The sequence below is a fragment of the Mesoplodon bidens genome (assembly GCF_964165515.1).
Source record: "Mesoplodon bidens genome assembly, chromosome: 3".
NCBI lineage: Eukaryota > Metazoa > Chordata > Mammalia > Artiodactyla > Ziphiidae > Mesoplodon > Mesoplodon bidens.
Genome location: NC_138178.1, coordinates 177,084,049 through 177,109,776, shown reverse-complemented (window position 1 = coordinate 177,109,776; position 25,728 = coordinate 177,084,049). Strand labels below are relative to the sequence as shown.

General features: G+C 41.1%; 1 protein-coding gene across 6 annotated transcripts in view; it reads right to left on the bottom strand.

The window, feature by feature from the left end:
- The window catches only part of MARK3 (microtubule affinity regulating kinase 3), a 109,417-nt gene that overhangs the window by 28,255 nt on the left and 55,434 nt on the right, over positions 1–25,728 (bottom strand). For 5 of the 6 annotated variants that reach the window (XM_081227171.1, XM_081227173.1, XM_081227170.1 and 2 more), the window contains exons 4-7: positions 13,393–13,441; positions 11,400–11,465; positions 6,626–6,696; positions 2,006–2,062 (exon numbers count right to left, since the gene is read on the bottom strand). In XM_081227171.1, coding sequence (XP_081083297.1) covers positions 2,006–2,062; positions 6,626–6,696; positions 11,400–11,465; positions 13,393–13,441 — 243 coding nt within the window. The remainder of the gene's footprint in view (positions 1–2,005; positions 2,063–6,625; positions 6,697–11,399; positions 11,466–13,392; positions 13,442–25,728) is intronic. The other variant, XM_081227175.1, reaches the window with a different exon arrangement.

The window sequence follows — 25,728 nt, the reverse complement described above, 5'->3', positions numbered from 1 at the left end:
AGGCCCGACTGTAAAGACTGATTCTAGCACTAATTATACAGCAAATGTCCATGATCAATAACATCTTTAAAGAGCTTTTTAAGAATAAGGGGCTTTTAAAAAATAGATACTCACTTTAGGTGGATAGCCACATTTCATAAACACTGCTAAGTAAGCTGTATAATGGCTATTATTGAGGAGGGAGCATCCTAAACTTCATTCAAGATAGAGATCACAGTCTTTTCCACTTGTTTCAACAAACATTTACCAGGTGGCAGTTACACACCAGGTGTCATATTAGTGTCTGGATATATAGAGCTCCGCGGCATGTGGGATCTTCCCGGACCGGGGCACGAACCCGTGTCCCCTGCATCGGCAGGCGGACTCTCAACCACTGCGCCACCAGGGAAGCCCGGGAAATGACAATCTTATTTGTGTTTTTAAAGGACCATTCTGGTTACAATATAGGAAACAGACATGGAAGAAAGAGGCAAAACTGGAAGCAGGGAAGACCAGGCAAGAGGCTAGTGTAGTAATCAGGTACGAGATATGCTGGTGGTCTGGACTAGGAGAGTGTGAGTGGGGACAGAAAAGAGTGAGCTCAAGTGATACTCAGGAAACAGCAGCAAAAAGACCTGGGGTCTGAGTGGACGGCAGAGTAAAGGAGAGAGAGGCACCTGAAGGACAGTCACCACAATGAGAAATAAAAATTCAAGTTTAGGAAGGAAGAGTTTAGGTGTTGAACTTGCTGAACCCGAGCTACCTGAGGGATGCTGAGGTGAAGGTGTCCTTTTGTCAGCTAGACACTAAATCCTAGAGGAGAGCTCTGGCTGCAGGAATGGATCTGGGGGTCATCAACATATAGGTGGTCACTGCAGCTACTGGAGTGGACGTGAATGCAGCAAGGGTGGGTGAGCAGAGAACAAGCAAACTGATAACAGTTATGTGAGGAGAGAAAATAGTGAATATCAAGTTAAGAGAGAATCTAAACAGTGTTTAGAGAAATGCAGCTGTGAAGGTAAAGAGGAAAAAAAGGGTGTACCAGGAAGGGGAATCGGGGTGGGGAGGTTTTTCGGTAAAAGAGGGTATAAACTTGAGTATGTTTTTATACATGCTGCTAGTGACACGCCAGCAGAGAGAGAGGGCGGATAAAGAAGGGAGAGATGGGAGCAAACAGAGTGAAGCAGCCCCTGGAGGGACACAGGACCCAGAACACAGAGGCAGGGTCAGCAGAGGCACCCCGCTGTCCTGTAACAAGAGGGAAATCCTGAAAGGTTAAGGGTGGATGCAGGTGCAGCTGGGAAAGAGGGAGTTTCTGCCTGGTGTTTCTATTTTCTCTGTGAAATAGGAAACCTTATCCTATGCCAGGAGTGTGGGCAGAGGTGGAGAACCGTGAAGTAGGTCTCATTTAAATACCACTGCTGGGGCTTCCCTGGTGGCGCAGTGGTTAAGAATCTGCCTGCCAATGCAGGGGACACGGGTTCGAGCCCTGGTCTGGGAAGATCCCACATGCCGCGGAGCAACTAAGCCCGTGCGTCACAACTACTGAGCCTGCGCATCTGGAGCCTGCGCTCCGCAACAGGAGAGGCCGCGACAGTGAGAGGCCGGCGCACAGCGATGAAGAGTGGCCGCCGCTCGCCGCAACTAGAGAAAGCTCTCGCACAGAAACGAAGACCCAACACAGCCATAAATAAATAAATAAATAAATAAATAATTAAAAAAAAAATACCACTGCTGTTAACAGGAGAGAATGCTGACTAGAAAAACAGAAAAGGATGCCAGGCAGCACTGCGGACACTGTCCAGGTGAGAGCGTGCATTTCTGGAGGCCCCCATCTGTTTGGTGGTAGGATGATTTTTCTCCAGAGACCAACTATGAGCTGCCTTAATTGAAATGTAAAATATATCTTAGGATTTTTTTAAAAATTTAATAACACAGTCTAATCTATGCCTCCTTTGTGTCATGAGCACTGGGAGAACTGAGCACACACAAGGAAAGTGTCACTAGGAAGGGCACTAGGACTCACCTTGAGGTCTCTGTGAACGATCCGCTTCTGGTGGCAGTACTGGACTGCAGACACTATCTGGACAGGAGAGATGCAAGATTATTAGTCATCGTTGGTGCAGAATACTCAGTGAGCACTCACTTCAATGTCTGCGTGGATCTCTAAATATAATTTTCTCATACTCTGAACTTTTCAATTTGGAGAGACTGAGAGTGAGTGCAAGAAGAGCTAAGTGAGGCTGTTCTGTTCTTTCTAATTTTAACTAGAGAATCTCTTCTTGAGCCCTGCCCCAGATCAGAAGGCTCTGGTGCAACTTCTGCATGCCCACGTCGTTAACTCAAAACCAAGCCGGCAGTTATGGACTATCGGCGCTGGGTGTTTATCCAGGCTGGTTCTCCCCAGCCAGTCCCTACAACACTCTCTTCCTTTTGGCTAATGTAGGTTCAAGGACAGCAAAACTGACTTCACTTCTCTGAGGACCAGCTTCCTCTTCCGTAAACTGGAAGGATGAATGTTGTGATGTGTGTGAACTACAAACAACGAAAACTATGATGTGCTTTATCAAGAAGAATCCCTCCTACTCTCAGCAAATGATGTGCTTCCATTTAGCCAACTTTTGATTACTCCTGTGATTAGTGCTGTTATTATTATTATTTTTTTGGCCGCGCTGTGCAGCTTGTGGGATCTTAGTCCCCCGAGCAGGGATTGAATCTGGGCCCTCGGCAGTGAAAGTGTGGAGTCCCAAACACTGGACTGCCAGGGAATTCCCTGATTGGTACTGTTAAATAACTGCTCTACTAAAATTTCACACTTACTAGCAATTTTTAAGTCTCCTTGTCTAATTATACAACTTTTATATCCTTATTATAAAAACTTTAGGGAATACAGAAAAGTACATACAACAATATGCTTTTATAACCAGCAAATAGAGATGACATCTGTTATTCTGGTGCATTTGCCTCTAGTCTCTACTTTGGTATTACATATGTGTATTTAAATATATATGATTACACATCTATAAAACTGGGGTTATAATGAAAATACTGCTTGTTTCTCCAAATCATCATCAACTTTGTTGTAAGCAACATGCATGTAACTACACTGGACACAAAAACTCAGAGAGGGCTGTTCTATTGGTTGCTATTTTGGTTCAGAATTAGCAGCAAGGATAAGCTGGGCTGGGGTTAGGGTGGGAATGATGCCAAAATCAGGGCTTCACTAAGCAGCTTCATACTTTATAAAGTGCATATGCAGAAGACCAGCCCACTCAAAATCAACTAAAGGTACACAAATTCCAATGCCAAAATATCAGTTTTAAGAGCATCTGTTAACAATTACGCTGTTCTATATTCTGTCAGCATGAAAACTGGGAAAGTGAAATATCAATAGATTTGTTTCCCTCAAAGTAACAGGTTTATTGCCTAGGAAGGACATTGGTAAATTTTACCTTACTTCTGCCTGATCAAATTTTCCCTGTTCCCCCCAACCCGGCCCCCATATTGAGATTTCTCTCATAGGTTATTTTCAAATTCTGCTTCCGAACCAGATGTGACAATGTCCTACCCTTTCTCAAAGAGAATTTCTCTTCTTTTACTTCCAAACAGCTCAAAGCTAACCTGATGCCACAATAACCTAAAAGTACTCAACTTTCAATTATTGCTTTTTTGCGTTCTGCTTTTAAGGTAAAAGCAGTTATTTCCAAAGAAGGCTGACAACCCAGATGTTTCCCAGGTGAAATAAGAATGCACGCCTAATTCACTTCCAGCAACACATGAAAGAACACAGGCAGCAACACCAGCAACCCACCCAGAAAGAGCTGAGGGAAGAAGGCGGAGCCAGGAACCTCTTCTCTCTCTTTGAAAAGAATGAGAGCTCAGCCAGCATAAATTAGAACAGCATAAACAGTAACAAGGATGAGAGTGGGGAAGGAAATGGGAAGAGGGAAAGCCATCTGCTGATGCATATGGAAAGAAGGGCCTATTTCTGACAGAAAACAGATCAAGCATAGTGTACTCTGTGTGTGGCACACCTTTCTCTTTGTAATAAACAGGAAAACTTTTTATTTCATCAAAGTAACTATGACATAAACTTTTGGAAGGCATGGCAATTAGAAACAGAGAAAAGTGGAAGCACCAATATGCCTGATCCTTCCAGGTTTAGTAAGTGGACTTAAGGAAACACTGTGGCAGGAGAAAAGATTACATTAATTGTAAGCACTGTGAACCAAGCCAGTAATTGTACAAGTACATAAACTCTCTTTCCTGGACCAACTAACAGGTGCCCCCAATAATGCTTCAGAATTTCTGCAGGAAATTAAGATAAGAAGCTGCGTGATAAATGTCCAAGTATCCCTGACAAGTCAGACCCCACCTGGGGGATGGGTGGAGATGGACGAAGAGAGGACAGGTCTAAGCACTGAACTGCTTCCCTGGAGAAAGTCCAGGCTCAAACCTGCTGTTGCCGGCTGGCAAGAGCCTTTTCCTCGCAGTCAATAAATCATATTTGCATAAACATTTGCAAGTCAGATAGATTCATCTGAGTGGGAAGGAATTTCAGTTTTATGAGGCAAAAAAATCTTGACTTTTAGGTGGCCAATTTATAAAAATTAAGAGTACAGTTATGGAAAGGGCCAAACAAACTTGTTTTGTAATAAAGAGAAATTTGAGCTTCCTTCCATAGACCACAGGATAAAATGATATCAGAACTGGAAAGGATTTCAGAATTAATCAAGTATAACTTCCTCTTTTTTTTTTTTTTTTTTTGCGGTACACGGGCCTCTCACTGTTGTGACCCTCTCCCGTTGCAGAGCACAGGCTCCGGACGCGCAGGCTCAGCGGCCATGGCTCATAGACCTAGCCGCTCCGCGGCATGTGGGATCTTCCCAGACCGGGGCACGAACCCACGTCCCCTGCATCAGCAGGTGGACTCTCAACCACTGCGCCACCAGGGAAGCCCCTACTTCCTCTTTTTATAGCTAGAAAAACTGAGGATCAGAGAATTTAAATGATGGCCAAAGTCAATTTCAACTTTGATATCTAACAGGTTTTAATTCAAAGTACCATTAGTACTTTTAAATCAAATTAAATTTAAGCAACAGCAAAAGTTAAGAAATTTATTTGTAAGTCCTTAACTGTAAACACTAGACTAAGCAAATCAAAAGAGGCAACTGTTAAGAGAAATCTTGAAAATCGGTTAAACTTGCCTTTCTAAATATTGTGAAACCCTTAAAGACTCCTATCTATACTTCAACCTTAACAACCTTAAATGTTAATAAAACAAACATTTAAAGGTTCTGAGAGAAATGAGGCTATATTGCCATTTAAATACAGAACTTAAAACTATGGGAGGACAGCCTTAATTTAGAAGTAATAAAGTACCTGCTCCTTCCTTTAATCTAAATCAGGGGTGGGCAAATTATGGTCTGTAGGCTCAATCTGGCCCACCACTTGTTTTTGCAAATAAAGTATCATTGGGACACAATCATATGAGTGTATTTATTCACATATTGCCTAAGCTGCTTCTGTGCTACTACAGCAGAGTTAAATAGTTGCAACAGACTGTATGGCCTACGAAGCCTAAAATACTTACTATCTGGCACTTCACAGAAGGAGTTTGCTGATTCCTAATCTAAGGAAGACCGCATCATAATGATGAAGGATTTTAGTCCTGCAGACGTGTCTCTGACTCAATGGTAGCTTTCCTACTTGCCAGTCATCAAATTTTGGGCAAATTATTTAGTCTTCCTGTGCCACAGTTTCCTTATCTTTAGCAAATGGGCATAATACTCTTTTTTTTTTTTTTTTTTGCAGTAGGCGGGCCTCTCACTGTTGTGGCCTCTCCTGTTGCGGAGCACAGGCTCTGGACGCACAGGCTCAGAGGCCATGGCTCACAGGCCCAGCCGCTCCGCGGCACGTGGGATCTTCCCAGACTGGGGCATGAACCCGCGTCCCCTGCATTGGCAGGCGGACTCTCAACCACTGCGCCACCAGGGAAGCCCCAGGCATAATACTCTTTACTCACAAGGCTGCTCCAAGATTTACATTAATGTAGGTAAAGCACTTATCCCAATATTTAGCAGGTAATGATCAATCAATAAATAGTAATTGTTATTAGAGAGTTAAGTCACCTTTATGCTTAAAACCTATTTATTAAAATGAATGTCTCTTTAAGGCCATGGGGTAAAGCAAGCAAGAAGGTAAGCCATTAATTCACAGGTTAAGTTCTGTTTGGTTTTGGCTTATGTAAGACAAAACTAATAATGAATTTTGGGATTGTGCCACTTCTTGCTAAAAACTTGGAAATGGTTTTCTTTAATGCAATCTCAAGTGTTTGCAAGGCTCTTGCTTTTTAAGGCTCAACTGTCAAAAAACTAAGGTTAAGAGTGGGACTAAAAAAAAAAACAGTGGGACTAAAATTTCAATTACAAAGCTAGAACTGGAACCCATGGTTGCCTCTAGCACAGTGCCTTAGGCATGAAAGCACTAAATAAACTAATCAATTTTTGTTGTGTTGAACTGAATGGCCAAAGCCTGATCCATCCTATGGGCCTTATGACATTTATAGAGGCAAACACTTGTTTGCTTTAGGGTTTAAGCAAGAAAACGTATTAAATCAATAAATTAAAGGTGCAGCAATCCATACCTGTCTAAATTTAGATCTTGCTTCTTTTTCCTTCATTCTTCCATGTGCAACCAAATAGTCAAACACTTCACCTATAATTGAGAGAAATAAAAGTAAGCAGAAGTCCTACTTCTGAGCATTAACTTTCCCATAAACTGAAAATGTTTCACTTTTAGCAATGCTCTAATATTAATTTTTTTAAATTTATTTATTTGTTTATTTTGTGGTACGCAGGCCTCTCACTGTTGTGGCCTCTCCCGCTGTGGAGCACAGGCTCCAGAGGCGCAGGCTCAGCGGCCATAGCTCACGGGCCCAGCTGCTCTGCAGCATGTGGGATCTTCCCGGACTGGGGCACGAACCCGTGTCCCCTGCATCGGCAGGCGGACTCTCAACCACTGCGCCACCAGGGAAGCCCGCTCTAATTTTAATTTTTAAAATATAGGTATGAAGATAAACAGAAATATGTGGAATCTGAACTAACTTAGCCTTAACTATAGGCAAAGTTTATAGATAAAATCTTTTAAGCTAAAGATAAGCCTTAACATTAAATTCTCATATGTTTAAATTATACACCTTTTATTTTAAAGGTTATGTTTCCAGTATGCTTTAATAAGAACTTGGCAATGAAAAGTGAAAGTTAAAATGGTTAAGTTATTTGTGTTAAAAGAAGATGTCTTCACTACAGGACCATGACAAAAAAGCATTTCCTGAATATACTCATTCATTCAACAAATAATTATCGAGTGTCTACTAACTGCTGAGAAGCGTTCTAGGCTCTGGGGAAACACAGCAGTGAACAAAGCAAAGTCCTTTTCCTCATGGAGTTTACACTCTAGGAGGGGGTAGACAGATAATAAACAAATGAATATACAGTATATCAGATGATAAGAAGTACTGTGGAGAAAAGTCAGGGGAAAGAAACAGGAAGTGTGTTTGTGTGTGTAAGCATTGCGCTGACTACTGTGAGGGAGTGGACACTAGTTATCTGGGAGAAAGATTCTAGACAGAGACAAGAGCAAGGAGGCCACGAGGCTGGAGAAGCGTGAACAAGGGAAAAGGGAGGTAGTGAACGAGCACAGAGATGGTAGGAGAAGTGAGATCAAGAAGAGTCCTGTGGAGGCTGTTCTAAGTGAGAGGAGAAGCAGAGGAGAATATGAAGTGACTGGCTTCTTAGAAGGATCACTCTGGCTGCTAGAGGGAGAAGAGGGTTAGGGCTGAGGAAGGGACCGGGAAACCGACTGGGGAGAGCACAGTATTCAGGACAAGAAAGAGGGTGGCTGGGCCGAGAGCGGGAAACGGCCGTGGTGGTGACAAGGGGGGAGATTCAGGACACAGTGCGAAGGAAAAGCCAACAGAACTCACTGGTGGATGTCTAGGTGGTAGTTTACACAGTATTAATTCCTCAGGGAAGAGAAGTGACATTTCAAGGAACCTATCAGTACTGCCAATTGCTTATCAATTTGGAATAAAGAAACACCTCTGAAATCAACAAAGAGTACTAATTTAGCAAATTGGATATAAAATGTGTTTGGGGAAAAAAAACCACATTTACTTCATACAAATAAAGAATATTTCCATCAGCTTAGTGACAACAGTTAACTAAAATATTTTGATACTTAAAAAGTGCTTAGTTTCAGGACTTAAATATTTTTGAGGAAGAGGTTATTCTGAACTGTACATTAATATCTCTGACTTAAACTTTTAGCCCTAAATTTGAATAAATTTTAAAATATTAAATGGGTATAAATATTTTGAAGTTATCACTGACTACCTAATGATCTTTTAAAAGGAATTACCTATTGTTAATTTACACTACACAATTCATTTAACTATGATGAATTATAAAATTAAATATCAGCTCAGTAAAATGTCAGTATTTTCTATGAGAATGACCTTTCTATTTGCAGAATAATATACTATGTCAAAACAAGTGGTTAAAAAATGAAAACAAAGATGCGTGAATAACATATGGAACAGTTTTGACTTTTTAGAAAAACGTAATGGATTAAACCCAGTAGTTGTAGAGTCACACAGATAAAGTCCAAGTCTGTCAATATAATTTTAAAATATTTTAAAATTCAAATGCAATATAAACCTGTTAAGAGATTTTGGAACCATAAACTCACAGTCACTAAGTTATAAACCAGGAATACAACCCAGATCTCTTATTTTTCCCCTTATTAAAAATGCATTAACACTCAGATTAAGCAGCTGAATTGAAAACCTCTAAAGGCTATTATTTATTAGGAGAAAAAATTGCAAACAGTGGCTCTCCCTGCTCAGGTCATGGCCCATGTGGTTGATGAAAGGACACAGGACAGGACAGTTCAGAAGGCCCTTGGTTTTAGTTCAGGTCCTGCCACTATAACCAGTGATGAAACCACGGGCATAGAACAGCCATTCAGAGCTTTAGGTTCATCTGTAAAAATCAGGCAATTGCCCTGGATGACTTCTAAGATTCCTTCCAATTCTAAAATTCCATGATTGTACCAAATTGAAAAATACGAGGCGGGGGAGGAGTAGGTAGCCATTTTTTAAAAATTTTATTTATTTATTTATTTAGGCTGCGTGGGGTCTTAGTTGCGGCATGCAGGCTTCCTGGTTGTGGCATGCAGACTCTTAGTTACAGCATGCGAACTCTCAGCTGTGGCATGCATGTGGGATTTAGTTCCCCGACCAGGGATGGAACCTGGGCCCCCTGCATTGGGAGCACAGAGTCTTACCCACTGGACCACCAGGGAAGTCCCTAGGTAGCCAATTTAATGAAACGTTTGTTGTTCAAAATGGCAAATGTATCAACAATAAAACAGCTGCCCTGGAGATGGTGCTTTGTTGAGCTGATTAAAACAAATGGCCCAGGCCAATAAACCACCACCCCCCCCAATCAGTGCTGTTATAATGCTAAGCAATGGCACCGAGCCCTCAAAGGAGGGCTGTGCTCCCATGCCCAGTAAGAAGCTCAGAGACAGGTAACTTATGAGGTCACACTGCCAATGAGAGGCACTGGCTGGATTGACTCCATGTCTGTCTTTTCTGGAGTCCATCCTCTTCCTGGATGGACACTTCTCAGATGTTTTTGACTTCTCCTACAAAGAGCAATCTCTAGGACCCTGGTACCTAAAATAGATGGGAACGGAAAGCCGTGACTGACTGACCAATCAGCAGAGGCTACATGGTGCCGGAAGGCTGGGGTCCAGGCCTGGCAACATGACCACCGTGAGATTTCCCAGCCTCCATTTCCTCAAGGGTAAAAGCCCATCGCTCACCGCCTGGCCACATCACCGAGGCATCGTGAAAGTCAAAGGAGACCAGGTAAGAGAAAAGAGCACTTGCACACTGCAGTGGCTACACAAATGAAAAGGTTATGAACCGCAAGATGAGTAGAGACAGCATTCGAGCTCCGTATGGACTCATGGGTCTGCAATCAACCTTCAGCTCTTCCTACTGCTCCTCAACGGCGAAAATCCCAACGAAATCCTCAGACCACACATTTCAAAGATGAAACACACAACTGATAATGAACTAGGAGTATGAAAAAGTGGTGCCGGGGTGTGCCTGCTCTGCCCACAACAGGTTTACAATCTTTTATTTAATGGTCAACTCACCACAGTGAGGCTGTGATTCAACTTTCTGTCTCCAGGTTCTGCATCCTGGATCAAAGTGCTAACAAAACAAAACTCTACTATAATCAAAACAATTTAATCTACACTGTAGAGTTAAATAGAGTATGTCTCCAGTAGTTTATAATTTAATTAATTCAGTTCAATTCTTATTTGCTGAGTATCTGCTATGTGCCAGGCACTATGCTAGAGACAGGGAACACACAAACAAGAAAGCTTCTGCCTTTCACAAATAATGAAAACTCACACACAGTCCAAAAACTACAAGCATAGCCCAACCATAACCCTAAAATAAGAATCTTTGTAAAAGATAACAGCGATATACATTCATTTCATAAAAACGTCTACATGTATACAACCTTATAGGCAAATAATTACCAGTCCTTAATCTTTATTTTAGGGAAGTCTAACCATAAACACGGTGACCACCATTTCTGGCCTTGGGAAATGATGGACACCAATGACATAAAAATCTGATAAAGACGTCCATCTAACATGCAATACACATTTATTTCAAATAGGCTAATGCACTGATATTTTTGAAAATTCAAGTACCGGAACAAACAAAATGTGCTATATATACACAATGGAATATTATTCAGCCTTGATAAGGAAAGAAATTCTGACACAGGCTACTAAATGGATGAACCTTAAGGACATTACGCTAAGTGAAACAGGAAGTCACAAAAGGACAAATATTGTATGATCCCACTCATAGGAGGTCCCTAGAGTAGTCAAATTCATACAGAAAGAAAGCAGAATGGTGGTTGCCAGGGGCTGGGTGGAGGGAGGATGGGGAGTTACTGTTTAATGGAGACAGAGTTTCATTTTGGGAAAATGAAAAAGTTCTGAAGATGGATGATGAGAATGGTTAACAATGTGAATGTACTTAATGCCACAGAACTATATACTTGAAATGGTTAAAACAGTAAATTTTATGTTATATCATAATAAAAAAATCCAAGTATTTGCATATTATCAATTAATGATGTGAATAATGAAACACTTAATAGCAACCCACAGAACTGCTAGGAATAAGCCTTCCTGATTCTCATCCTAGTGTATTATGATTCTGAATGTTAAATGAAACTTTAACAATTATCCGTGTGGGCTGTGTGGTTGTGTATTCTTCTAAAAGGGAAGAAAGAAAGAACAACAATTTATAAATTTCTTACCTCCACTGGCATACTCCATGATTAGGTAGAGTGTTTTGTCAGTTTCAATGACTTCGAATAACTTCACTAGGGGAGGGGAGAAAATACAGGAGAAAAAGAAACAAATGTCCATATGCACAGTACTATGTACATATAAACTATAACTACAAAAAGTAACTTTTTCCTGTTAAAGATTTTAATAGCTGGCCCGCTACAAAATTCTTTTAGGAAAATTTATAATATATTACAACAGCAGAAAAGATTTTATAAAAACATGGAATTCCATAAAAATAAACATAGTTTCTGGGTGCTCAAACGGTGTAACTTCAGGATGCACTCAGCAGTCTAGTGAAGTGTATCTGCTCTCATTTCATCCTGTATTACGTCTATATCTGTTCTATTCCTAGAAGTGCAAGTCCATTCACTTGTCATTATGGCTTAGGATACATGTAAGACTTGAGACTTCTGTTGCTTGGGAAACTTATCACAATTCTCAGAGAACAAGGTCCCTTTGTTTCTTTTCTTTATCTTAAAGATGTATTTTTTTAATTTATTTATTTATTTTTTGGCTGTGCCATGCAGGATCTTAGTTCCCCGACCAGGGATCCAACCTGAGCCCCTGGCAGTGAGAGTGCGGAGTCCTAACCACTGGACTGCCAGGGAATTCCTAAGGAGGTTCCTTTGTTTCTATTCTAAAGCCAGAGATGGCAAAGTAGAAGGGATTATACTATAAATAATTGAAAAGAACTTTTAAAAAAGAATTTTCAATGGGTCAGTGTGACTACTATAGCAGTCTCTTGTTACAGATACAAATAATATTTCTATTACTGCTAATTCATAAAACCATAACAAATCAATCAGAAATATAAAATTTTTAAATGAAACTGAAGTTAATCTCTCAAGCTATCAAATCACTATCTCCTGTATCTACTTTGGTAATACATACTTTACAATTAAATTTAGCAAAAAAGGGAGCAGGGAGGGAGAATGCTAATCTCTTATATTGTGGGTTATTTTCTGATGCTTTAACACAGAGTATTAGATCAAATAAAGTACCTTACACAGTACTGGATGTGTTTGTCGAACTGGTGAATAAAAGTATCATATCATTTCTAAGATGATATATGTTCAGGCTGTTAAGAAAAATTATTTAAAGAAATTTAAGGCATATATGCTGGTAAACCATCAACATATAAATAACAGCTTTCTAAAATTCCAATGCAAGGGGAATTCCCTGGAAGTCCAGTGGTTAGAACTCCTAGCTTCCACTGCAGGGGGCTGGGGTTCGATCCCTGGTCAGGGAACTAAGATCCTAGAAACCACGTGGCCCGGCCAAAAAAAAATAATAATAAATAAAATAAAATTCCAATGCAAATATTGGCTCTTCTGTGTAAACTATTTTAATCCAATGGGAATTTAAATTTTAGAAATTTATATTTTCCAAGATATGTCATTTAGTAGTAAGTATAGAGAACTCTAATCAGCATACAACATAGGTAATTAAAAAACAAAACAAAAAGGTTTAAGTTAGCTAGTTCTTGGCAGTATTTTTTTGGTGGGAAGTTGGAATTTGAAATCCAGAGTTGGCTAGCTAGTTCCCTATGTCTTTTAAAATATGATTCAATGTACCAGTATTTTCTTGGGAACACAGCTAGAGCAGAAAGTTTTACACCTTTGAAAATCGTAACTCTAACTTACTATAATTCCCTCTTCTCTATCTATAAATTAAGTACAATTATGACATTTTCTAATATATTAAAAATTAGAAAATTATAATCTGATTACATGTTTCTACTGAATTAAAGCTTTACATTAATCTTTTAACCTATCTTTAGTAATTTCAAAAAGTTAACAAAAATGATCACTATATATATACACATATATATTCTAAAAGTATATCTGGGCTGGGAGAAGGGAAGAAATCTCCTGTCACTCCTGGAATATATGTTTAGCTTTATGACATACTTTCAAGAATGCATTTAGACCCAAAAGTATTTAAGAAAGCAGAAAGTACCTATGTTTGGATGATTTAAAATCTTCATTATTCTTACTTCTCTGAAGAGCTAAAAAACAAACACACACACAATTCCCCCAACACAGGTTATTAAACATTATATATATATTTAATGAAGATATATTTATATTCCATGGTTGCAATATAAATGTAAATTTTCTCTTAGATAACTGATTCACTGATAATGTTTAGTAGTCCACATCTAAGAAATGGAAATCCAGGGTAATTATGAAGTAGTTTTGTTACCTAATACTAAATACTTTAATTTTATCTTATGAAAAAGCAGAGGTCCCAGAAGAGGATGATATTTTGCTATTGTGAATTATACTTTGAATTATATTTTGCTATCTTGAACACAGAAATCAGATTTAAGCAGGAATAGTTTGTGATTAGACTTAGTCTGATTCAATAACTACCTAGGGGTTCTAATTCTGCAAATCAAAACTTGTATAGTCACAATGAATGGCATCATGATAATTCCAAGTAATTCTATAAGAAGATTTTGAATAAAACCACTTCAAGCTGACTACCCATCACACAGAATAAGGGGAAATAGTAAATTGTAGCACAAACACATGCTGTGAGTTCAGAGGCGGGTCACAGCATTAGGGCCTGGGCTAATATGAGATTTCAGAAAATAACAGAATTTTAGAGGTCATCTTATACAACCCTCCTGCAAACAAATGGAAACCAGAAAAAGAGAGGAAAAGATCTTCCAAGGTCCTACTATCTTTCCATGGGGAATATGGCCAGAACCAGTCTCCCAGCACCCAGTATACTATACAGCCTACAGGAGGCAAGGTTGGAAAGCGGTTTGGGAAACGAGCAGCAGCTGGCTATGGGAAAAGGAAGTTGGGGCTCTCCCTGCGCTTGTCCTCGTCCACCAGGTCTGATCTAGAACTGAATCAGCAGCTAACAGCTGAAAGGCATGGTATGTGACCTACAGACAGCTCAGAGCTTAAAAACATGTAATCAAGATGAAGAGCCTTCCTGTCTAGAATACTGGATCATCCCTAAAGGCAGGAGCACTTTTATCTCCAACATAAATACTTCCTATTGCTGTTGTGGTCATTCCCACATTTTCTGTTCTGAGATGAGAAGATAGCCTCCCTGACAACCATTCAGGCTTGAGTTCTTTCTTAATTTCCCTCTGTCAAGCTAACACAGGAATCTCATTTTCCAATCCATCACAGTTGGACTTGTAGCTATAATTTGAACCTCCCAGTTATTTCTACAAATGCTAAATTAGAAGAGTGCCAAGTTGGATATCATACTAACACAGCTTAGGACACTGCATTTAGAATGAAACCCTGACCACGGCCATGGCAGCCTCTGCCTACCCTCCAACCTCAGCTCCAGCCACCCTGATTTCTCTCAGATATTAGAACATACTAAGCTCTTTCCTTCCTTAGAGTCTTTTTCCTTTTCATCCTTCAAGACTCAGGCATATTCTCTAAAAACCTCATCTAAGTAGGTCTCCTTTGTTTTACATCATAGCAATCTGTTTACTTCCTTCCTAGACTGTCTTTCAAGTTTTGATAATACATTTCTGTTGACCAGTTCACTGCTGTGTCCTCATCCACAGGGAGCACGTCTGTCTCCCTTCACTACTGCATCCTTGAAACCAAACCTGGCCTGCAACAGGAACTCATTTGTTTGACAAATGCCTGCAGGAAAGCACTAACTACCAAGAAGTGTGGTCTGAGCCAGGCTCCTCAGCATTCTAATGACCACACTGCTTTGAAATCCTGAGTAGCAGAATGCCTATCACAGGGTTGTCGTAGTTCTGCTGGCGAGAGAGGTCAAATGAAAGCGACTGTTTTTTAAATCCCACTAGCAGTGCGGCACTAAAACATCAGAACCGAAGTGATTAGAACCAAAGAGCAGGGGAACAAAATGTAACACTACAGGGATTCAAGGGAGGGAGAGCTCACTTATGTCTGGGGTAGTGGGCACCATGGAGGTAACTGGATTTATGTAGTTGAAAATGGGCTGGCTAGGTGTGCTCCATGTATGTGAGCAAAGACAGGGGGGTGCAACCAATTAAGCCTATTTAAAGAAGACCAAGTGATCCATCTGGCAGAGCAGTGGGTTTCCAAGTGTGGGCTTCAGGCCACCAGCATCAGAATCATTAGGGTGTTTGTGCAAACTGTAGGTTCCTGGGCTCTACCCATCACTAGATCTGAAATGGGCCTTGAGAATCTCACCTTTCAACCACCACCCCAGGTGCGGTGGTTTTCAAACAGGTCCACAAATCCTCTGACAATCCTCCCCTCAAAAGGCAGAACTTAATACCCCTCCCTTTGTGTGGGGGCTGCACTGAGTGACTTGCTTCTAATGAACAGAGTAAGGCAGAGGCGATGGTGAGGGGACTTCAGAGACCGACTAGGTCGTAAAAGGCGCGGGGACTCCCTCCTTGCTCTCACAGATCACTTCCTTGCATGTCGTGAGCACACTGAGCACCTCAATGGACAGGCCCAGATGGCAAGGAAATGAGGACTCATACCCACAGCTGGTGAGGAACTGCAGGCCCTGGACGAGAGCCAGGTGAGAGGGCCTTTTGGAAGCAGATACACCAGCCCCAATCAAATCTTTGGATGCTGCATCTGTGGCTCTCACTCCAAATGTCTTGAGAGCACCTGAGCCAGAACCATCCAACTAAGTCACTCCCAAACACATGACTCACAGAAACTGTGAGATGACACATGGTTCTAAGTTGCTAAGTTTTGGAGTAATTTTTAGAGAGTAGTAGTATACTACCGGTAACACACTGAAGTTTGAAACTCCCTGAGTTACATACAGCAGAGGTGACACCAAGGGCTGCGTTGTGAAAACAGAGGAAAGGTGAGTGGCACCAGACAGAAGGATGAGTAGTACGAGCTTACGCTGTAGAAAGAAGAGCCAAAGGCTCCCCAGCAGGACGGTGTCAGGGTATTGCCAAAGTCACTTTACATACCCGCCTCTATCAGAATTATATGTCAGGTAGAAATGAGGTCATAAACTCTATACCAAGTTAATCAAAGGGGGTGGGGAGAGGAAGCAAAAAGCTAATAGTGATCAAGTGTCACCTCTGTCTGAAGCTCAGCACTAGATGCTTCAAGTCTATGATCCTCTAACTTAATTTTCCCAACTCTGTCAGGTGACTACGATCATCTCCAATGTACAGGAGAGGAGGACTAAGAAAGTTAAGAAACTCGATCAAGTTCTCTCAGCTAACACGTGCCGGAGCCCAGAGTCTGAGGTGTCTGACTCCAGAGTCCACACTCATCTCATGAGTCCAAGCAGCCACCTTTGAAATGTACAAGTAAAACAACCGACAGATTACAAGCTGGCAATACAGAAAAATCCAGAGCAACAGGTGGGTACTGGCACAGAATTTTTTAAAAAGTTGACAATTTGCATATATGGTTAAAATGCCAGAGATTTCATTTATTTGTATCAACTGTGAACCTGATGGCTGAAGATAAACTTGGATATAAATAATTTATTGAAAAGAAAACATGAACTTTAAGCAAAGTCCCTACTAGGATTGTACAACATATTTTTTAAAGTTTTGCTACTATAAAAGGACATTTAAATAAGATGTTCACCTATTTCTACTATCTTATTTCTCTACATTCCCTTTCAACCTTATGCAGATGCTAGTTGTAAAAAATAAAATGAAATAACACAGAAATGTGTAAAGTGAAAGAGTTCTCTCCTCATCAACTAATCTCCACCCTCTACACATCTTCCCATTTTTATGTCCTTTAGGAACTGGTAGATAGGAGAACAAACATCTCTAAAGGCAAAGACACGGACCCTGGTGACGAGAACACTAAACACACTAAGCCTACAGTACTACAGAGTAAAGAAATGTCCCCAAAGCCTGTACTGAGCATGTACAGGAATTATCCTTGGGAAAAAACAATTTTACCAACTGATATAAAAATAAAATGAGCATATAAGAGACAGCAGAGGGTGGGGTGAGATGTTACCATAGTCATTAAACTGTGATCTAAATCATCATGACCAAAGTGTTCAGACTTGCTTCTCCAGATATACAGGTATGAGACAGAATGACCAGGCCAAAGGTTGAGAGCCTGTGCTTTTCATGGCAGCTGAGTGACATGCTGGATGACAACTCATGTGTTAGAAAGAATGGACAGGAATATAATCGCCAACCTTTTCTTTACTAGGAAAGAGGTGAACTATAAATCAAGATTGTGAGTAATTATTAGCTGCCTTGGATGAAGAGAAGGAGATACAGGTAAGAAGCATTCAGGGGGTAAGGGAGAGGGAAGCAGAGTTGAAGCTGACACCCAAGTTTGTGAATCTGGGTGCCACTCTGAGACAGAGAAGACTCAAGCTGCAGCGAGGAAGGTGAGTCTGGCTTTGGACATGCCATGTGAGGGGCAGTTAAGTGAGGATACTGAAAGCATAGCATGGTACTTAGTATTTGGGTCTGAAGCTCAGGAAAGAAGTCTGGGCTAGAGATAAATTTTGTAGAATTATTAGCATAGGGATAGTATCCTTGGAAGGAAATGACACCACCTAACTGGAAAATGAAAAAACAGAATCATCAACGAACAAGCATTTCAGAGAGAAGAGAGCTGAGGCCCACAGTGAAGACTCAGAAAAGGCAGCCAGAGTGACAGAATGAAATCCAGACACTGGAATCTAATGCCTACCACAGACCTACAAGTGGGGTCACAAACCTCTGTTTATAACCAGCTTCCCAGACCCTGGAACATCTCTGGGGTACTTCATGAAGGAAAGAGAGAAGGATGATATACCTGCTTTTTTCCTCATTATGTCCCTTTGTTTCACTTACCACACTGATCACAGCACCTCTGCTGAACAAAAGAACAAATCAAAGACCCTCTCAGACAAAACTGAGGGAGAGAGCCTAGCAAAAGCCCAAAGAGTTCGTGGAGAAGGAACTGTCAAAATGTTCTGATGTGAAAAAGAAAAAAAAAAGTCTTTGCTTTTCTATAAACAGAATACCTCTAGAAGAACAAATAGAAACTGATGCCACTGGTGGCCCCAGGGCAGGGACCTGGATGGATGGAAGTCAAGGGGTAGATGAAGACTTTGCCTTCTATACTTTTATCTGTCCTTTGAACTCTGAATCACAACTGTAGTATCTGTCTCCTCTCCTCCAATTAATTTGACTTTTAAGAAAAAGGTGGAGAATGAACAAAGAAGTGTTTTTTGACAAAAGGGGAAGTACTGAAAAAGAAAACTGCTGTATTCTGAGGACTGTTAACAAGAAGAGAGTTTACTATTCCTTTTCATAGTGTGGGCCAAGGCTGCTGATGGGTGAAAGGCAGGCAAGTCTTCCAGGGAATATCTTTAAAGTCCAGCAAATATGACAGCCAGCACAGTAAGGCAAAACTTAAGGAGCTTAAAGAGAGTTTAGTTACTCTCAGAACCACCCTAACATTAAAATAAACAACAGAATAGGAAAGTTAACAAGTAACAGAGAAGATAAGAGCACTATTAAAGACCATTTGTTTAACACTAGGGAAAGGCAGTGACCTATCTCCTACCCAGGAAGAGCTGTCTATAGATGGGGGGAGATATATGTGTGGGTGTACTACAGTGTAATTAACCAGAATTGTACTGATATCATGTAGGTTATCCCTAACTTTTTGCTGTTGTAACATTACAATGAGCAAGCATCCTTGTATATATACATCCTCATACACTTAAGCAAATATACTGGCAGAGTAGATTGGGGGGCCAAAGAGCATACATGCTTTTAAAATTTTGTTAGTGCTATATTACTCTCTAAATATATATTAATTTAAACTATGTCAGCAATAACAGAGTTCCTCATTCTCTACACTCTTGCCAATAATATGTATTATCAGTTTTTTGCAAATCTGGTGAAAAAACGTTATCTTTTCAGATATTAAACATTTTTTATTTGAATATTGACCATCTGTCCTACTAATTGCCTGAGTGTATCTTTTGACTATTTTCTATTAGGTTATATACTCCTGTTTCTCCTCGATTTGCAAGACCTTTTATATAGTATGGAAATAAGACCTTTGTCTGCCATAGCAGAAAATGTTGGGTCCTTACTCAAATTCACCCTCTTTCCTTTGCTGACTTTCATGAGCAATCCTTTCAACTTTTTTAGCTATTTCATCTATTGTTTACTGCATATTTCTAAAATGCCAGATAATATTGCTTCCTTGATTTTCCATTTTAGACACTGTCTTGTGACTCCCACTTTGGATTTAGCTTTCCTAAACCCTTCCAAACACAGACTTATGCTTCCCCTCTCCATCCTCTTCATGAGGTTCTATTACAGTGTTGGCTAAATAAATATTATGTTTAATTTTTATTGCTAAAAGTAGTACATATAGTTTTAAAAGTCGAACTGTGTAATGTAATATATCTCTCCACCCTCAACCCTTGTTCATAATGTCAACCACTTTCAACTCAGGTATTTGCTGCCCTACTTCTTTTTTTTTTTTTTTAAGATTTTTTTGGGGGGGGCTTCCCTGGTGGCGCAGTGGTTGAGAGTCTGCCTGCCAATGCAGGGGACACAGGTTCGTGCCCCAGTCCGGGAAGATCCCACATGCCGCGGAGCAGCTGGGCCCGTGAGCCATGGCCGCTGAGCCTGCGCGTCCGGAGCCTGTGCTCCGCAACAGGAGAGGCCGCAACAGTGAGAGGCCCGCATACCGCAAAAAAAAAAAAAAAAAAGATTTTTTTTTTTGACATGGACCATTTTAAAGTCTTTATTGAATTTGTTACAATATTGCTTCTGTTTCACGTTTTGCTTTTTTGGCCACAAGGCATGTGGGATCTTAGCTCCCCAACCAGGGATCGAACACGCACCCCCTGCATTGCAAGGCGAAGTCTTAACCACTGGACCGCCAGGGAAGTCCCTGCTACCTTACTTCTGAATAGCATGCTTGTGCTGTTATTCTATGATTTCTTAGCCCCTCCCCCTGATATTAGCTATTTTCTTAGTATTGGCAGTGAAGATTTAGCTCTCTTACATCCTGTCCCCCACCCCACATCCCTTCCCACCTTCCTCCTGATCAGTTACCATAATATTTGGCTAAAGTATTCAGTTTACATTATACAAATATTCTTTATAGCCACACTAGGAATGCATTTCCATTCTTTTTATTTATCAAAAATGTTTCTGATTTCCTCTGAGCTAATGACTGTCTCGGTTATTTTGTTCACTTAGGTTTTCTATGTATCTCTCACTTTACTAATTCATCCTTAAGCTTTGTAACAGAAGTGTATATCTCCTCTCAAATACTTTCAAATAGTCACGTATTCTTTCTTTTCGCGCCCTGGAAATATGCATATTCTGGAGGCCTCTGTCCTGCTCTCAAGGCCTGCTGTGTTGGATTTCCTGTTCTAGACCCTATGCTCTTCTGTTTTTTAGTATTGTCCCCCCTTGTGGTGAAATATCCCACCAATAGCTCCTGAGGAAGGATAAGTGTATGATTAAAATCTTGCAAGAATGTTCTGATTCTATCTTCACATTTGATTAACATTTTGGCTGGGTAAAGAATTCTAGGTCAGGACTTCCCTGGTGGCACAGTGGTTAAGAATCCGCCTGCCAACGCAGGGGACATGGGTTCGAGCCCTGGTCCGGGAAGATCACACATGCCACGGAGCAACCAAGCCCATGCGCCACAACTACTGAGCCTTTACTCTAGAGCTTGTGAGCCACAACTACTGAGTCCACGTGCCACAACTACTGAAGCCCATGCACCCAGAGCCTGTGCTCTGCAACAAGAGAAACCACTGCAATGAGAAGCCCACGCACCGCAACAAAGAGTAGCCCCCGCTCACCACAAGCAGAGAAAGCCTGCGCACAGCAACGAAGACCCAAAAGCAGCCAAAAATAAACAATTAAAAAAAAAAAAAAGGGCTTCCCTGGTGGCGCAGTGGTTGAGAGTCCGCCTGCCGATGCAGGGGACACGGGTTCGTGCCCCTATCCCGGAAGATCCCACATGCCGCGCAGCGGCTGGGCCCGCGAGCCATGGCCGTGGAGCCTGTGTGTCCGGAGCCTGTGCTCCGCGACGGGAGAGGCCACAGCAGTGAGAGGCCCGCGTACAGCAAAAAAAAAAAAAAAAAAAAAAAAAAAAAAAAAAAAAAAAAAAAGAATTCTAGGTCATAATTGTTTTCTCTCAGAAATGTCCCCCCCCATTTTAATGAGATAAATTGACATAGAATACTGTGTAGGTCTAAGGTTGTACAATGTGATGATTTGATACACATATATATTGTGAAATCTTCACCACAGTAAAGTTAGCTAACACATCCCTCACCTCACATAATTACCATTTTGTTGTTTTCATTGTGGTGAGAACATTTAAGGTCCACTCTCACAGCAACTTTCAAGTACACAGTACTTGTTAACTATAGTCACCATGCTGTACATTAGATCCCCGGAACTTTCCCTCTCGTAACTGGAAGTTTGTACCCTTTGACCAACAGCTCCCCATTTCCCTCAACATCCCCACCCCCTGGCAACCACCATCTACTCTCTGTTTTTATAAGTTCAATTTTTTTAAAGATTCCACATATCACTGATATCACAGAGTATTTGTCTAATTTAACTTAGCATAATGCCCTCAAGGTCCATCCATGTTGTCACAAAGAGCAGGATTTCCATTTTTACAGCTGAATAATATTCCTATTATTATAGGTTAGAATATATAATAATAATACTCCTCCTCACACTTTCTTTATCCATTCATCTGTCAATGAACGCTTAGGTTGTTTCCCTAGCTTGGCTATTGAGTATACGATGCAACGAACATGGGAGCTCAGGTATCTCTCTGAGATAGTAACTGCATGTCCTGTGGATATACACCCAGAAGTGAAACTGCTGAATCATATGGTAGCTCTAATTTTAATTTTTTGAGAAACTTCCATACTGTTTTCCAAAGTACTTGTACCAATCTACATTCCTACCAACAGTTCACAGGGTTTCCCATTTCTCTACACCTCTGTCAGCATTTATCTCTTGTCTGTTTGATAACCACCATTCTAACAGGCTGAGGTGATATCTCACTGCAGTTTCGATTTGCATTCCCTTGATGGTTAGTGATGTTGAACACCTTTTCATGCACTTGTCGGCTATTTGAATGTCTTCTTGGAAAAATGTCTATTCAGATCCTTTGCTGCTTTTTAAATTGGATTATTTGGGGTTTTATTTGCTACTGGTTGTAGGGGTTCCTTTTCTCCCATTTTGTAGGCTGCCTTTTCGGTTTTTTTTTGTTGTTGTTGTTTTTTTTTGCTGTGAAGTTTTTTGTAGTCCCATTTTTTTGGCTTGTGATTTTGGTGTCATATTAAAAAAAAAAAGTCATTGCGAAGAACAATGTCGAGGGCTTCCCTGGTGGCGCAGTCGTTGAGAGTCTGCCTGCCGATGCAGGGGACACAGGTTCGTGCCCTGGTCTGGGAGGATCCTACATGCCACGGAGCGGCTGGGCCCGTGCGCCATGGCCGCTGAGCCTGCGCTCCGCAACGGGAGAGGCCACAACAGTAAGAGGCCCGCGTACCGCCAAAAAAAAAAAAAAAAAGAACAATGTCGAGGAGCTTTTTCCCACTGTTTTCTTCCACGAGCTTTATGGTTTCATATCTTCCGTTTAAATCCTTAATCCATGAGTTAATTTTTGTGCATGGTATAAGACAGAGGTCCAGTTTCATTCTTTTACACATGAATATCCAGTTCTCTCAGAATTTTAAAGGCCTCGATACATTTCCTTCCAGCTTACAGTGGTGTGGAATGGTAATGATGACATTCTGTTACAATTCTTTGTGACCTATTTTTTCCTCTTCCTTCTCTTTAATTTTGATGTATTTAAATTTTAATATACCACAGATTCAGTCTCTGTGGTACATTAGCATTCAGTCCAGATATATTGTAGGTCTTTTGTCATTTACTGCATTGGGCACTGAGCCTTTCAATCTGGAAATTCAGGTCCTACAGTTCTGGGAAATCACCTTCTGTTAGTCTTTGATAATCTCCCCTCCTATCCCCAGTTCTTTTTACAACACCTCTTTACCAGAAACTAGACCTCCTAGATAGGTAGCTCAATTTCACATGGTATCTTTCTTAATTTTCATCTCTATGAACTTCTGTAATACTTTCTGAGAGATTTCCTTGACTTTATTTTCCAACCCCTTTATTGAATTTCTTTCCAATACCATAAATTACCCTCTCCCCAACAGTCCTTTCTCAATGCACCATGTTCTTCTTTCATGAATATAATGGTCGTTATTGCATTCTGTCTCCCTCTTTTTAAAATCTTTGAAAACATAATTATAGTTTTTTTTTTTATTTTTTGCGGTATGCGGGCCTCTCACTGTTGTGGCCTCTCCCGTTGTGGAGCACAGGCTCCGGACGTGCGGGCTCAGCGGCCATGGCTCACGGGCCCAGCCGCTCCGCGGCATGTGGGATCCTCCCAGACCGGGGCATGAACCCATGTCCCCTGCATCAGCAGGTGGACTCTCAACCACTGTGCCACCAGGGAAGCCCGTGTTGTTGTTTTTTAAAGTAGCTGAGTTTCCTCTTCCCGTGTTCCTTTCTCTTTCTTATTCCTGTTTGTTTTAGTTTCAGGTTATCCTCAAATATCTGGAGATTCTTGGCTGTCCTCCCATATTTAAGAGAGGCACCAAAATGCTGGACTAAAAGTTATATATATAAAAGCTGGACCATAGGATGACCGGTCAAAGATTAAGTAGATTCACTGAAAGACAATAAATGTCTCTATCTATATTTTCATTTAACTCAATTTTCCTGGAGAAGAATCCTCCAATCTCCTTTTCAGGCAACACATGAAGGGCTAAGGAGTTCTGGGAGGGGGCTTCCCTGGTGGCACAGTGGTTGAGAGTCCACCTGCCGATGCAGGGGACACGGGTTCGTGCCCCGGTCCGGGAAGATCCCACATGCCGCAGAGCGGCTGGGCCCGTGACCCATGGCCGCTGAGCCTGCGTGTCCGGAGCCTGTGCTCCGCAACGGAAGAGGCCACAACAGTGAGAGGCCCGCGTACTGAAAAAAAAAAAAAAAAGAAAAAGAGTTCTGGGAGGCAAGCAAGGAGAGGGAAGACAGAAAGAGTGTCTCACCACTCAGTGGGCCCCTGTTTTTAGTATGGGGTCTCCAAGTCTAGATGCTCTTCAGTTCTGCCTCTTCAGAAAATAAACTGCCCAATTTCTACTGGGGCAGAGAAGGGCGGGCTGCCTGAAGGTGGTATGAGGCCCAGTTACACATTTTAAGCCAATCCTGTTTCCAGTTCTACGTGTACCTCCACCCACAAAAGAAGCTAACAGAACTAATCCTTAAACTTTCTGAATTCTGTGGCATGACTCAGCATGATTTTTGCTGGCACCAGCCTACCTATTCCCACCCCTAAGTGCTCCCCTTAGGGATTGGTTTCAGTTCACTATGAGTTGCTAAGTCTATTACATGAAAAAAATATATATAATAGTGTACACACACACACACACACACACACACACACAACTATTCATCCATCTGCTTTCCATCTGGCAAACTAGGTTTAATTCTTTGTCTGCCAGTCTTCTCTATTTTTTTTTTTTTTTTTTTTTTTTTTTTGCTTTACGCGGGCCCCTCACTGTTGTGGCCTCTCCCGTTGCGGAGCACAGGCTCTGGACGCACAGGCTCAGCGGCCATGGCTCACGGGCCCAGACGCTCCGCGGCATGTGGGATCTTCCCGGATCGGGGCACGAACCCGTGTCCCCTGCATCGGCAGGCGGACTCTCAACCACTGCGCCACCAGGGAAGCCCCAGTCTTCTCTATTTTTGACACTCCTTTTTAATTCCTTTACTACTCTTTAGTGAGTGGGAGGAAGGAGCAAGGATAAATGTACTAATGTTTAACTGGAAGTCCTATATGCTAATACTTTAATTCCGAATTTTTGAATGGAGGTTATAAGTGAGATTGAACTATAGTTTTCTTCCCTGTTTCTAATACACTTTGATAGCCATGTATGTGAATTCCAGAGAAGAATTTGGAAGCTTCCCTTCGAGATCTATTTACTGAAGGTTTCAAAGAAGCCAATCATGAAATTCTGCATATGGCAATCTGAGGTGGCAGCTGGCCTTTTTACCACTATTCAATTTCTTCTGTAGTTACTGATGCATTTAGATCCTTTTGTAGAGTTAATTTTGATAAGTTACGTTTTCCTAGAAAATTATCCATTTTTTAGGTGTTCTAGTTTATTTGCACAAAAGGTTCTCTCATAATAATTTGATTATTTTTCCAATTCACTAATTTCTGCCCTTTATAAGATCCTTACATTATTCTTCGTTCCTGAGATTTATTTTGTTCCCTTCTCTAACTTATTAGT